This window comes from Acanthopagrus latus, chromosome 17, assembly GCF_904848185.1.
Source record: "Acanthopagrus latus isolate v.2019 chromosome 17, fAcaLat1.1, whole genome shotgun sequence".
In the NCBI taxonomy this organism is placed as follows: Eukaryota; Metazoa; Chordata; class Actinopteri; order Spariformes; family Sparidae; genus Acanthopagrus; species Acanthopagrus latus.
Window position 1 is genome coordinate 22,023,529 of NC_051055.1, and position 13,151 is coordinate 22,036,679.

Here is a 13,151-nt window from a genome sequence, read left to right on the forward strand (position 1 = left end):
GCACATTTTTTAAATAGTCTGTGTTCTCTGTATTATTATTACCATTAATCCTCCTTTTGTGTAGTTGCCTTGCTGTTCTTGAGTGTCCCCCACCCCCAAGCCTGAACACGTCCATCTTGTAATGCTGACACATGCTTTTTTTTTTTTTACCAGTAATTTATATCTCTACTCATCCAGTAGGAGAGTACAGCAAGTACAGGACATAACAATCTGGTGCAAAAGTCCCACGTTCTGCATCAACCATTTGAATTATAAGAGTGGGGCTGTCATGCAAAGATGCCATATGTGCCGGGGGTTTTGTGTCTGTAGGGGGGTGAAAAGGTGTTAATGGTCAGCCAGTGCTCACAGATCTGAAGGCATGTGTGAAAAGCCGCATTTACATCCAGCCGCCAGGAGGATTTACACTCAGCTCAGACCACCTGGTGAACAATGATCAGATCATTAATGCAAAACCTGCCACAATCAGAGGTGGAGGAGGAAAAAGTGGCAAAGCCACAACTTTAAAGTCAAAGTAAGAGACAGTAACAGAACAAAAGACACAGCTCAAAATACCAACTAACAGTTAAATTATAGTATTGGTTCACATGGTTGTGATTACTTTATGTTTGTATATACAAGTTCATCAAGTTCTATAAGAACTCTAAATCTGCCAAATTATTCAGCATTCAGATAAATGTGAAAAGTACAATATTTCACAACAAAGACATAGCAGAGTAAAAGAAGTGGTGGACTGTAACTAAATACAAATATTATTGTAATACTGTATTTATGTACATAACAAAGGTTGTCATGGTTTAATTAATTCTACTTTAGAAATCTACTCAATTACATTTCAGAGGGGGCAAAAAGCAGCGATGAAATGTAACTAAGTACCTCTACTTCAGTACAATTTTGAGTTACTTGTACAATTCATGTGATAGTTTAATTTGTGGTGATGGTAGCAGCTTGCCTGGAGAGAGAAATTGTTTTACTTCAAAGATGTATTGGTGTATAGAAAGATGTTGTACTTTTCACTCCACTATGTTTATTTGCCAACTCAAGTTACTTTGTAGATTACATGCTGCATCAGAGCTATTCCTTTGTCTGTTTTGGAGCTCATTTCAATTCAATGTAACGTAATCAATTTCTTGGTAATCATGAAAAAGCAAACACAGTGAGACCCACAGTATTCGCACACGAAAGTATGTATGTATGTAATTGATTTTTACTTACATTTAAGCACAAATCGCAAGAAAATTACTTTTGCTGCTTAATCTTCTTTAATAAAAGACACTTAAAACCTTTTACTCAGGTCTTATTTGAATGAGTGACTTTGTAAGTCATATTTTTTACATCTTCACTTTTACTATAGTTTGGTATTTGGGTACTTGATTATTTTTCAGCCATTGTTACTTTTTATTTAACAGGGTTTTGGAAACAAACCACGATCAGCTTGTAAACATATGAAGCTCTGTCATAATCTAATGCCTTCCTGACACTATACTAGAAGTCAACTGTGTGCAGTCTGTGTGAAATCTATAAAAACAGAGACATTCTGGACTTTCAGTATTTTCATGTTGAAACTTTCCCCCAGTTTTTATTCTCATCACAGACAAATTGCTCAACTGACAGAGCAAACCTGTGAGAACTTCGGACACAGAGAGACAATGATCATCACCACCACGTGGACCCACGGGTAATCCCCCCTCCCCTCCTCCTCCTCCTCCTCCTCCTCCTCCTCCTCCTCCTCCTCCTCCTCCTCCCTTCTCCTCCCTCCTCCTACTCCTGACTGTATAAAAGCCCTCAGTCACCGTCCAGGCAGTACGGAGGAAGCTCAACCTCTCAGGTGAGTAGAAGAGCCACGCACAGAGACCCCACATTTCATAGAAACTACTTTATGCAAACAACTTGATCTGCTATTTATTTTGATCACTGATATACTGTTTAAAATGTTTTTTACTCACATCTGTGTATTTCCTCAACCCATTCCTGAGTTAAAAAGTGAAGTTGTCTGAAAAATCTTGTGGGAAAGTCTGTTGCATTACATTGTTTGCTCACCTTTTCCCTCTTTCATTCAGGTGTAATCTGTCTGTCCTGTCTATCAATCATGAAGGCTGTAGCTCTGATCCTTGCTCTGGCGGTCATCACTGGTAAGCAAATTGCTAGTTTAGGATTAAATATCCTACTGTTTGTGTTATTATTTTTACATGTTTTGTTCTTGGTTTGTATATGTATCCAATCTTCCCGTGTTTGCCTTGCAACAGGCTGCAATGCCCGCGCTGTTCGCCAGGCTGATGCCACCCCAGACCCCTGGGTGGAATCCGTGGATCGTTTCTGGCAGTACATCGCCGATCTGAACCAGCAAGCCGATGGAGTTGTGGAGAACATCAAGTCCTCTCAGCTCAGCAGGGAGCTAGAGTAAGTGATTTTTGTTTTTCAATGGAGGCAATTATCAGTCCTGTCAAACCTTAACAATGGTTCCAGTGCTCGCTCCTCTGTGTCTCAACTTCATGCTCTCATGCCTGCACTATGCTCACAATCCTTACATCTTCTCCTCGCAGCACTCTGATCAGCGACACCATGGCCGAGCTGGGGACATACAGAGAAAACATCCAGACCAAGCTCATGCCCTACACCGAGACCTCCACCGGCCAGCTTACACAGGACCTGCAGCTTCTGGCCAACAAGCTCCAGAAGGACATGCTTGATGCCAAGGAGCGCAGCACTGAGTACCTCGGTGAGCTCAAGACCATGATGGAGCAGAACGGTGACGACGTCCGCGGCCGCATCAGCACCTACACCCACAAGCTGAAGAAGCGCCTGAACAAGGACACCGAGGAGATCCGCAAGTAAGTGGACCAGAGGCTTTCAGACTTCCAACTCTTATTTAAAAGAAGTCTTGGTATGAAACCTAAATGTCTTTTCTTCTTCTCCACCCCAAGCACTGTGGCCACCTACATTGGAGAGCTCCAGTCCCGCACCTCCCAGAACTTTGAGGCTGCGAGAGAGCAGGTTGAGCCCTACGTCCAGCAGGCCAGTGAGACCGCCAACCAGAAGCTGAGCGACATCTCCACCCTGCTGAGGAGCCAGGCCGAGGGCTTGGGCCAGCAGCTGGAGACCCAGGCTGAGGGAATCAAGACCCAGCTTGGGGCCACCGCCCAGGAGCTTCGCACCTCCCTGGAGGGCAAGATCGACGAGCTGACCGAGCTGCTCACCCCCTACGCCACCCAGATCCGTGAGAAGGTCGAGGGCATCGTGGACAAGGTCAAGGAGGCCACCGTCGCCTAAAAAGAAAGACTGAGGGGTTTTGAAGGGTTTTAGATGTTTGTGTAAACCACTGATTTCTTGATTCCCTTGCAGAAAGGGGAAAGTTAAGGGTTATGGAAATCTTCATCTGGGTGCTCTGCTGTTTGGGGTAAAGGGGGTTGATGAGATGAAGAGAACAGACCGTCTGCAGAGTCGCCCTTTCTTCTCTCATCAACTCGTTTTACTCAACACAAGCACAAGCGATAACAACCTTTCACACACAAGCAGGAGACAATTATTTGCAATATGCTTTGCTTTTATACTTTGTATTAACTGTGCTAGCTGCCTATCCCCCCCTCCCCCACAAACAAAGTTTTTGTCTCAACTTTCCTGCATTTTGTTTGGTTGTAATAATAACTGCAGAGTTTGGATTCCAGGCCGAAATACACCAAACACAAGTGTCTTCCATTCCATCTCAATATATGCACTGATTTTTTCTACTGAACCACTGAAAGTGCCCTTCTGTATTGTCTGCATATCTTGTTGTACACAGAAAAGTGGAATGTAAAAATGCAATAACGACAATCAGTCTTCAGTCTGACTAAATGGCGTCCCTTGTGTTTCACGTGTCACGCCCTCCATGTGGCCCGCTGTAACTGCACGTCCTGCAGCTACAGTGTGCTGAACAGTGCTGAGTGAATAAAGAACCTAGAAAAGATGTTCTGTTTCCGCTGTTTTCTTTCTCTGATCTATCATTAAAGAGTAATCTGGTATTCAAGATAGGCTCCTGTTATTCCAACAAGTGGTGACTTGGCAGGCTGCCGATGTTTGCAGCAGTTTGAATATGTGTTTACAGAAATGTGATGCAAAATATAATGCATCCTAATCAGTCTATTGAAGATAATATAAAGTTGCTCATAGCAGCTTGATCTACAGGAGCTTGTACTTATAATAGAGTATTTTGAGAATAGTGTGCATAATTTTATTCTGAATTATAACCATTTCTGCCAACTATTTCATGCTTAAAGTGTATTTGAAGAGTAGCCTGTAAGCAGAAGGTAGCTGGTTTGATTCCCCTGGCCTCTATGTCGAAGTGTCATGGTCGGCACCTTGCATGGCAGCCCACAGCCACCAGTGAACGCATGTATGTATGAATTACTGTAAGTCGCTTTGGACAAAACTGTCTGCTGAATGCTCTAAAATGTAAATGCAAAATGCAGATGGCTGCTCAGGTTTAAAAGGTTACTCTGTACAGCGACCTAAAGCGTGACTCAGGGGTAGTCACTCGTGGGTACTTCTCTAAACTTGACCGAAAAGCTGATGGGCTTCTGCAGAACCTCAATGCGTGTCGTCAGTGTGTCCCTCAGATCAGCAGGGAGCTAGAGTAAGTGAGTCATACTCTACCTTTAATCATAGTGCCTGTTCCTCTGTTTTCTTACATCCCTTTCCTAAATATACAATTTCTAATAATAATAATAATAACAATAATGTTTTCTGCTTGCAGCACTCTGATCACTGTCACCATCCGGACCAAGCTGATGCCCTACAATGGGATTTCCACTGGCGACTTTCCTCAGGACCTGAAGCTTGTGATCAAGAAATACATGCAAGGCCAGCAGCTGGAGGCCGCCAACCAGGAGCTGCCCGACCTGCTCTTCTCTTTAGCCACCAAGATTGGTGAGAAGAGCAAGAGCATCGTGGTCGAGGTTGAGGAGTCCTCTGCTGCCTAAAGAGAGAGAGACTGAGGGGTTTATAAAGAATTTAAGATGGTTGTTGGTCTGATGTTTGTAGCAGCAGGGAATGTGTAAACTCTTGGTTTTGTAAAACCCTGGCAGAGAGGGGGAAGGTGGTTAGGAGTGACAGATGATATCTTAAATTGGGTGCTCCATTGCTCTGGGTAAGCGGGTTGATGAGATGTAGGAAAGGGGGGTGAGGTGCGTCTTTAGTGGAACAATCAGCAGATAAACATCTGTTTAGGTTTGTCTGTCGCTCTGTCTTCTCTCATCAACTCACTTCACTGAACACAAGCGTCTCGGCAGATAACGGCCTTACGTACCCAAACAGGAGGAGTTATTTATTTGTGTTTCCCGCATTTTGCTCAGGATTTCAGGTCTTTCAATTCAATAAATGCACAGATTTTTTCAACTGAACCAACAAGCACCCTTCTGTATTGTCTGCATTACTTGCTGTCCCTACAACAGTTTAAATATGTTGAAAATATTCAAAACAATCTCTCGAAGAATGAGAAGAAGTCGTATAGGCTTTCACAAAACGTCTCATAAAGCCCCCTACCGCCTCCACCCTGAAAACCCCCCCATGCTCTTGCATAAGGCTACAGGGGCTAATTACATAAGGGGAATTTATCCGGAGCCATCTGCCCCTCTGAACACTTTTTCAGCCACCACCCCTGACACATGAACACAGTGTCCCACCTCTCCTTCTTTGCAGAATTGTGTTTTTTAAAGTACTGCTGAACCAGAGGTAATTAATCCCGAAGTTATTTTCTGCTCTCCCTCCCTCTGCCTACCTCTACTCCACCCCAATCCTCTCTCTTTCTCCATTTGCTCTCCTCACACAACCGCCATCCCTCACAATCCCCATGGCCAACCGTTTTCTTCTAGTCCGGACTTGTTAAGATGTGTTCCCAGATTCTGTTCTCCTGATCCCAGCGGGCTTTTGGGAATGTGCTGTGCCCCTGATTGAATTCTCTTTCACAGTGACACTGTTTCTACCTTTATCTTGGCCCAGCTTGTGCATCAGCGCATCTGTAAATATGGATTTGCTCAGACATGCCAATGAGAAAACATTCATACGTGCACTTGGGGCGTGGCGGTGGGGGGATTTTTGTTGCATTTCATCCGCTAGCTTTCTGTTTGTTTCTTCACTGTAGACTGTTAAACAAATGAAAAAAATGCCCCCCAGAAATATTCAGAAAACTTCCAGGATTTTCAGCTCGCTCCACATCTGGGCCGGCCTGAGGGTGAAAAGCTGGTCCCGATTGTCCTAAATTCAGATCGCTCACTCTTCCAATAATAATAAAAAAAGAAGTTGAAATTGTTATGCTTATTAAACTCAGCAGGATTTCCCTTTGAAGTGCAGAGCAGAGGCCAGTAGAGGACACCATTTGTCCCTTGTTCATCTCCTCGCCTCTCCTCTGACCCCTCCACTTGAATCCACGCTTGCACGAAGATACAGCTGTGTTTTCTTTTTTGACAGATAAAGTAAACCACGGTCGGCTCATAAAGAAACATGAGGTCCGTGAGTTGAAAAGAACCGAACGCACATTTCCGGGGATTCATTTCAATCAGGGAGCTGCTCAAGAGTCACTCGCGACAGTGCATAAGTTGGATAAAAGAGCAAGATAAACTGACAGCTCAAGAATTTTTGTAATGTGATTATCTGGTCACCCTAAATGCAGACGGAAAGTCAGGTGAAGTTACAGAGTCCACTAAGCATTTCTGGAGCTTTACAACTGAAACAGTGTTGCTGCATTATCTGAGCAACTGAAGTAGATGGGGACTGAATAGGGGCGCCATGGTCAACTCAGGGTGTTCGATGCTCATAACACCCATGGTTTGAATCAGACCACAGACCTTTGTTGCCAAGTCATATCCCTCCCTTTATGCCCACAATTCCTGATCTTACCAAAGAGTGGCTTTGAGCTGCACCTACATATTTGTAGAGTAATAAACAGGTAACTGTACATCCATTTGTCTTCGTAAGTCATTTTCTGTTTGTCTGAGCCTTTTCTTTTTTCCTCAAATCAACCTCCTTGAGTCAAACCAAAACATGTTTACTCGTTCTATCTGTGTAAAAGGGCATTGCATGTAAAATGAAAGAGTGACTAACAGCATGACTAGGTGTTTGTCCCCTATGATATCACTCACTGTCAGGAAGCGGTGTTTATTTAGAAACCTCCCCCCTTTAACAGACAAGTGAAACTCCTACGATAAACTGTTCATTAGGAACACTCATGGATGGTAAAAACAGGAAAACCACAAGCATCCTGCCATTTCAGCACTTCTGCTCCGTCTGCTCCTATAGGGCGTCTGCACTCTGAGCACTGCCCAGCAACAATTTAAAAAAAAAAAAGTCCCTGCACACTAGCAGGTGCTAGCTAGAGAATGACTGCTAGTTACCCCATCCAAAAACACCCCTGCGGAGATTTTACCTCCTAATGCAACCCCCCTCTCCTCACTCCATCCTCTCAGAGCTGGCACACAACATCAGTCACCGCAGGAGCTCTTGGCCAAACACAAAAACAGCTTTTTTGTGAGCTTGTTATTGCAAATTGGGAGCACGCAAGGCATGCACTTTCACGCCCTATGCCTCCTACAATCATTCAAGAGGAGCTTATATGCACGCAAGCGCAAGCTCATACATAAACCCACTGGCCACTTCATGACAAAGGAGATGGAGATTTAGTCTTCCAGAGGTAATGTGTGAGTGTTGAGGCATGCAAAGGCTCATTTAACTCAATTGCTGGCTATTCATCACGGCGATAGCACCTTATAGGCCAAGTCGTCAGCAACAAATGGGCATTTGGCTCTCCACAGCAGACTGCTTGGTGTGAAAACAGATATGCTAAGCGGCGACGAAGCCTTCAAACAGTCAGACACAGACTCCCTGGCTCTAACTCAGGTCACAGTTGTAATGAGGGGTTACTGCAGTTCAACCACTGTACTGTTTTTTTTTCTGTTGCATGCTAGCTGTAAAGGCTCCGTCTGACTCACTTCCCTGTCAAGAAAAAAAGGAAGGTCTGTATTACGGATGAGGCAATGACATGGAAAAATACACCAAAAACAGAATAGGAAACTGCAGAATAGCAGTCTGCTTGAGAGTGCACTGCCATCAGTTACCTCTGCCCCCGTAAACCAAACACACATGGCAACATCAGGATGATACTATTTAGCACGCAAAAGAAAATGTATTGATCCATTCTGGATCTTAACTTTAGTTTTCAAAGATTATGGATCAACCTTATTGTCTAAACTGACATCAGTGCACTGGGAGAGTACATTCTTTTTTAATGACTAAAAATTTGCACTTTTAGCACCTTTTTCTATATCATATAATCATACCATATTATTGATACTGACTCATCAGTGATAGGCCGATATCAGCCAATAATACCGGCCCACCGATATATCAGTCGAGATCTAAATGAAGTTTTTTATCAAAACTTGAAATGCAGGATTTTATCTGTATTGAACAAGTTTTATAGTTTGTCTTTGCTACTTTAACTCAAAGTACAAAAATAGATAATTTCTAAAAACACTGTCAAGCATCCAATAAACAATAATAATAATAATTCAAAACACTATTTTATAAATATCAACACTGAATTGTAGTTAAAAAAAACAAAAACAAAGTTATTTTTCAGGAGATTTGCTCAATGATATGAATCTGCATCACGCTCACAGACAGTGAACGGTCTGATGTGACCCTGTAGCAGTCAAGCTGCTTGATCTTAAAACCTTGATAAGTTATCATCAATAACTGTCAGGCTTATTGGACACGGAGTCTGTGCTCGGCCAACACTTCAGGTCCAAAGGAGCTTCCATGTAGCTCAGGTCTCTTCAGCTATCAGCGCTGAACTCTGTTCCTGTACATTACATGTCACCTTATCGGCTGACATCACTGTTGCCAAAGGATAAACTCTGAGCCCCTCAATGGCTCCATATGACTGTAATACTGACATATATTATGTAATTACATCATTGGAATTCCTGCATTTATATGGCAGCGGGATGTTTTACTTTTTTCTTCAGGACTGCAACTAATGAACACTTTCATTACAGATTAATCTGCTGGTTAATTTTATTTTTTGGATACATGACATTTGTTTGCATGACAACTGACTTAAAAATAATCAGTTAATTGACTAATTTCTTCAGCTGTATCTGTATGTTCAGTGGGAAAAAAAAATCAATTTTGAAACTAAGTGAAAAACAATTTACTACAAGGTGTAACAGGAAACAAAATATGCAAATTGAACAACTAAAAATTGTCTAAAAAAGACTGTCTTTGTGAGCCCGATGATGACTTTTATCCACATTCACTTCATCAGCGTGCTGCAGTATTATCACACACACACTTCTGCAGCAAAATGCAATCAGGCAGGTAACACACAGAATTTCTTGCTGAGGGAGGCTACTTGTATCAGTGTCTTCTTCATCACAATCAGCATCTTTGAATGCAATCAGGTCTGTGCTGCTGCTGGTGAATAAAGGGGGCAGTGACACCAGCCAGGTCACCACGTGTACATGTTGACTTTAAGACTGGTGGTCTGCATCACCCTCCTTGAAACCGAGCAGGCTTATAAAGAGGATCAAGCATCGGAGCTCCAACACACTCGATTTTTTCTCTCTCTTGTCAGACGGAAAACAGGTACGTTTTACATTTCATTGCAGTTTTTTTTTTTTTTTTAATCTTTTACCTGCGGCAGCCCTGAGGGGCAAGGAATTAATTAAGGAATATCTTTTTCTGGTGCTCCAATTCTTTAGAGATCTAAAATTTACTTTTTCATGTGTGTGTTTGGGTGTTTGTTACATAAATGCAAAAGGTTTTTGACATATGCCACTCTGGTGCACTGACGATGAAATTTGGAGCAAAATGACAGACGAATTCTGTTAAATTATCCTCAAGTGATGTATTTATCCACACATGTTGCAATAAGCTTAGGTGACTTGGTATTTTCATATTGGTATCCGCTTGTTAAAATTAGCCTATGTTTAAAAATCATGCAAAATGGTTGGAAATTAAGTTTTTGAGCTGTCTGAGTGAGACGTGAGGTGAAGGGAGCTGTCCAGTCATAGTGGTGCTGACGTACAGTTTTCCAGAAACATTTAATGCTCATTGAGCGATGTCATGAAACTAAACCACCACCTATCTTTATGTATTCTGCAGAGACAAAGCCAAGATGAGACTGTTCCTTGCAGTTGCCGTGCTGATGCTGGCCTTCATCGCATACACAGGTAGGTGTCGTGTGTGAGTGGCACCCTCAAAGCTACCTTCCTCTTCGTCTACGTCTTTGTCTTTGTCTTCTTCTTCTTCTCTCGTGTTGTGTAACTTCCTGTGTCCATCGCTCTCACCTGCAGAGGCTCAGGAGGAAACCGCCGAGCAGAAGCTTGCAAAGTTTGGCAAGCAAATGACTGAGATGGGCAAAAATCTGGCTGAGAAGGCCAAGAATACCTTTGAGAACATCAACAACAGCGAGTTTGCAGTCACCTCAAGGTATGTACAATTTATAGTGCAATCACAGATAATCACACGCATATCTTGAATATATCTAACGCACCTCTTCTCCTCAGGAACTGGTTTACGGAGCAGCTTGAGAAGCTAAAGACCAGGGTTCAGGAAATCTCCCAGTAGACAAGCATAATCTGCACTCCACCACCTCCACCTCTGACCTCTGACCTCCTGATAGGATGCTGATACTTCACATGACACATCGCTCTGCTGACCAGACAAAATGGATCCATCGCCTCTTTGTAGAGATGTTTTTTATGTAATCTGTGCATTAAAGACATCAAAAATGTTTTTTATTTAAACGCTGTGTTAGCATCAGTATTTCTCAATGTAAAGGAAAATAACAACATCTTAGTGTACTGAATTGAAATGGAAGAGTCTGTTAAAGATGTTTGATGTCAATAAATGAACAGTTCTGGACAATGATGAAATGGCCTCCATATGTTGTATCAAACACTGCGATTCATTTCCTTCCTACCTGCTTCTAAATCTATAGCTGAGTTCAAAAAACATGTTTAAATGGATAATGAGCAAGAAAAACGAACAACTGATGGGTTGAGGTTATAATTTTCTTTTTTAAATTCAACTTCAACCAATTATCTTATGTATTATAACTTATAAATTGATTTATTTGTCTGAGTGCCACAATTAAGTATGTGTGTTATAATCATTTAATTACGTGTTCTCCATCACCCACTGACCCGTCACTATACATATCTACATATTTACACATGTTTAATTGGGTGTTATATTTCCTGTAATGAATCACACACTGTGTATATATTACGTGTATTAAAACACTTAAATTTGCTGTTGAAGACATAATCTTTTATAAGTGTGAATAAAAGTAAATGTTTCTCCACAAAATGTAGTGAAGTAGAGAGCTGCATGAAAATAAAAAGGCACAAGTACTTTACATTTCTACTTAGTTACATTCCAGCACTGCCCTTGACATCATCACCGGGCTGGGCGCTGTTAAACATCTGGTCTTTGTTTTAAGACACATTTCTGATACCAAACTGAGCCGTTCACACTCTCCTCTCAGTGAATACGTTTGAATGACAATCAGATACTTTTATCTGGAGTGTCCTCATCAGCACGCTGCAGTATTATCACACACACTCCTGCAGCATAATGCAATCAGGCATGCAAACACACAGCATTTCTTTAACAGGGAGGCTGTTTGTTTCACTGGCTTCTTTATCACAATCAATATCTTTTAATGCAATCAGGTCCGTGCTGCTGCTGGTGATTAAAGGGGGCAGTGACACCAGCAAGGTCACCACGTGTACATGTTGACTCAAAGCCTGCTGGTCTGCATCACCCTCCTTGAAACCGAGCAGGCTTATAAAGAGGAACAAGCACTGGAGCTCCAACACACTTGATTTTTTTTTTCTCTTCTGTCAGACGGAAAACAGGTATGTTGTACATTTCATTAGCCGCTTTTTTTTTAATTAACTATGGAAGCCCTGAGCAGCAAGTGAGGAACACTTTTTTCTGGCACTCTGGTGCACAGACGATGAAATTACTAAGCTAAATTACAGAAAAATGGCGTCAAATGATGTATTTATCCACAAATGTAGCAATAAACTGAGGTGACTTATTTTTTCATATTGGTATCTGCTTGTTAAAAGTAGTGAACATGTTTGAAAAATATTTTAAAAAATGGTTGGAAATGAAGTTTATCTAACTCTCTGAGTGGACTGGAGGTAAAGGAAGCTGTCAAAAACAACATTCAAAGGCTCTTTGAACCATGTCATGAAACTAAACCACCACCCATCTTCATGTATTCTGCAGAGACAAAGCCAAGATGAGACTGTTCCTTGCAGTTGCCGTGCTGATGCTGGCCTTCATCGCATACACAGGTAGGTGTCGTGTGTGAGTGACACCCTCAAAGCTACCTTCTTCTTCTTTTTCTTCCTCTCCTCCTCATTGTCCTCCTCCTTCTTATGTCCTGTGTCTGTTGCTCTCACCTGCAGAGGCTCAGGAGGAAACCATTGAGCAGAAGGTGGCACAGTTTGGCGAGCGAGTGACTCAGGTGGGCCAAGATCTGGCTGAGAAGGTCAAGACCGCCTTTGACAGCGTCCACAACAGTGACGCCATGACCAAGACAAGGTAAGAGCGCTTCAAAAGTGCATTCAGATGATCACGGGCCCACCCTGAATGTTTCTAACACACCTCTACTCCTCAGGGACTGGTTTACAGAGCAGTTTGAGGCATTCAAGACAAAGGTTCAGGAATTGGCCCAGTAGACATGCACAACCTGCCCTCCACCTACTTCACCGCCACCTCTGACCTCCTCATCCTCCTGATACTTCATACGACACATCGCTCTGCCAACCAGACAAAATGGACCCATCACCTCTCTGAAAAGATGTTTTTATGTAATCTGTGCATTAAAGACATCAAAAAATAAAAAATATTTTTATTTAAAGCCGTATTAGCATCAGTATTTCTCAATATAAAGGAAAATAACAATGTCTTAGTGTACTGAATTGAAATGGGAGAGTCTGTTGAAGATGTTTGATGTCAATAAATGAACAGTTCTGGTCAATGACGGGATGGCCTCCATATGTTGTATCAAACACTGCGATTCATTTCCTTCAAAACTGTTTCTAAATCTATTGTTGAGTTCAAAAAACATCTTTAAAATGGATAATAAGCTGGGAAAAAAA

General features: G+C 42.2%; 2 protein-coding genes across 5 annotated transcripts; both read left to right on the forward strand.

Annotated features, from left to right (window-relative positions):
* The first annotated feature begins 1,747 nt into the window (after nucleotides 1-1,747).
* apoeb (apolipoprotein Eb) lies at nucleotides 1,748-3,943 on the forward strand. Its single transcript, XM_037074095.1, has 5 exons — nucleotides 1,748-1,825; nucleotides 2,058-2,129; nucleotides 2,244-2,397; nucleotides 2,541-2,828; nucleotides 2,922-3,943. Exons 2-5 carry the CDS (start codon nucleotides 2,087-2,089, stop codon nucleotides 3,265-3,267), a joined length of 831 nt encoding a protein of 276 aa, XP_036929990.1. The 5' UTR covers nucleotides 1,748-1,825; nucleotides 2,058-2,086; the 3' UTR covers nucleotides 3,268-3,943.
* A 5,521-nt stretch (nucleotides 3,944-9,464) lies between these two features.
* apoc1 (apolipoprotein C-I) lies at nucleotides 9,465-13,047 on the forward strand. Of its 4 annotated transcripts, none has more exons than XM_037072922.1 (4): nucleotides 9,465-9,615; nucleotides 10,135-10,202; nucleotides 10,326-10,461; nucleotides 10,539-10,902. In XM_037072922.1, exons 2-4 carry the CDS (start codon nucleotides 10,148-10,150, stop codon nucleotides 10,597-10,599), a joined length of 252 nt encoding a protein of 83 aa, XP_036928817.1. In that variant the 5' UTR covers nucleotides 9,465-9,615; nucleotides 10,135-10,147; the 3' UTR covers nucleotides 10,600-10,902. The 4 variants fall into 4 exon arrangements, with proteins under 4 accessions (XP_036928817.1, XP_036928815.1, XP_036928816.1 ...); XM_037072920.1 differs by lacking the exons at nucleotides 10,135-10,202; nucleotides 10,326-10,461; nucleotides 10,539-10,902 and adding exons at nucleotides 12,274-12,341; nucleotides 12,456-12,591; nucleotides 12,668-13,047 and having other exon boundaries at nucleotides 9,593-9,615; XM_037072919.1 differs by lacking the exons at nucleotides 9,465-9,615; nucleotides 10,135-10,202; nucleotides 10,326-10,461; nucleotides 10,539-10,902 and adding exons at nucleotides 11,801-11,894; nucleotides 12,274-12,341; nucleotides 12,456-12,591; nucleotides 12,668-13,047.
* Nucleotides 13,048-13,151: the final 104 nt, after the last annotated feature.

Excerpts from the sequence above, each read along its gene's own strand:
- apoeb (XM_037074095.1), top strand. The coding sequence starts at position 2,087 with ATGAAGGCTGTAGCTCTGATCCTTGCTCTGGCGGTCATCACTG. Across the intron at positions 2,130-2,243 it reads TGCTCTGGCGGTCATCACTG|GCTGCAATGCCCGCGCTGTT; the intron begins GTAAGCAAATTG and ends GCCTTGCAACAG. Across the intron at positions 2,829-2,921 it reads GACACCGAGGAGATCCGCAA|CACTGTGGCCACCTACATTG; the intron begins GTAAGTGGACCA and ends CTCCACCCCAAG.
- apoc1 (XM_037072922.1), top strand. The coding sequence starts at position 10,148 with ATGAGACTGTTCCTTGCAGTTGCCGTGCTGATGCTGGCCTTCATCGCA. Across the intron at positions 10,203-10,325 it reads GGCCTTCATCGCATACACAG|AGGCTCAGGAGGAAACCGCC; the intron begins GTAGGTGTCGTG and ends TCTCACCTGCAG. Across the intron at positions 10,462-10,538 it reads GAGTTTGCAGTCACCTCAAG|GAACTGGTTTACGGAGCAGC; the intron begins GTATGTACAATT and ends TCTTCTCCTCAG.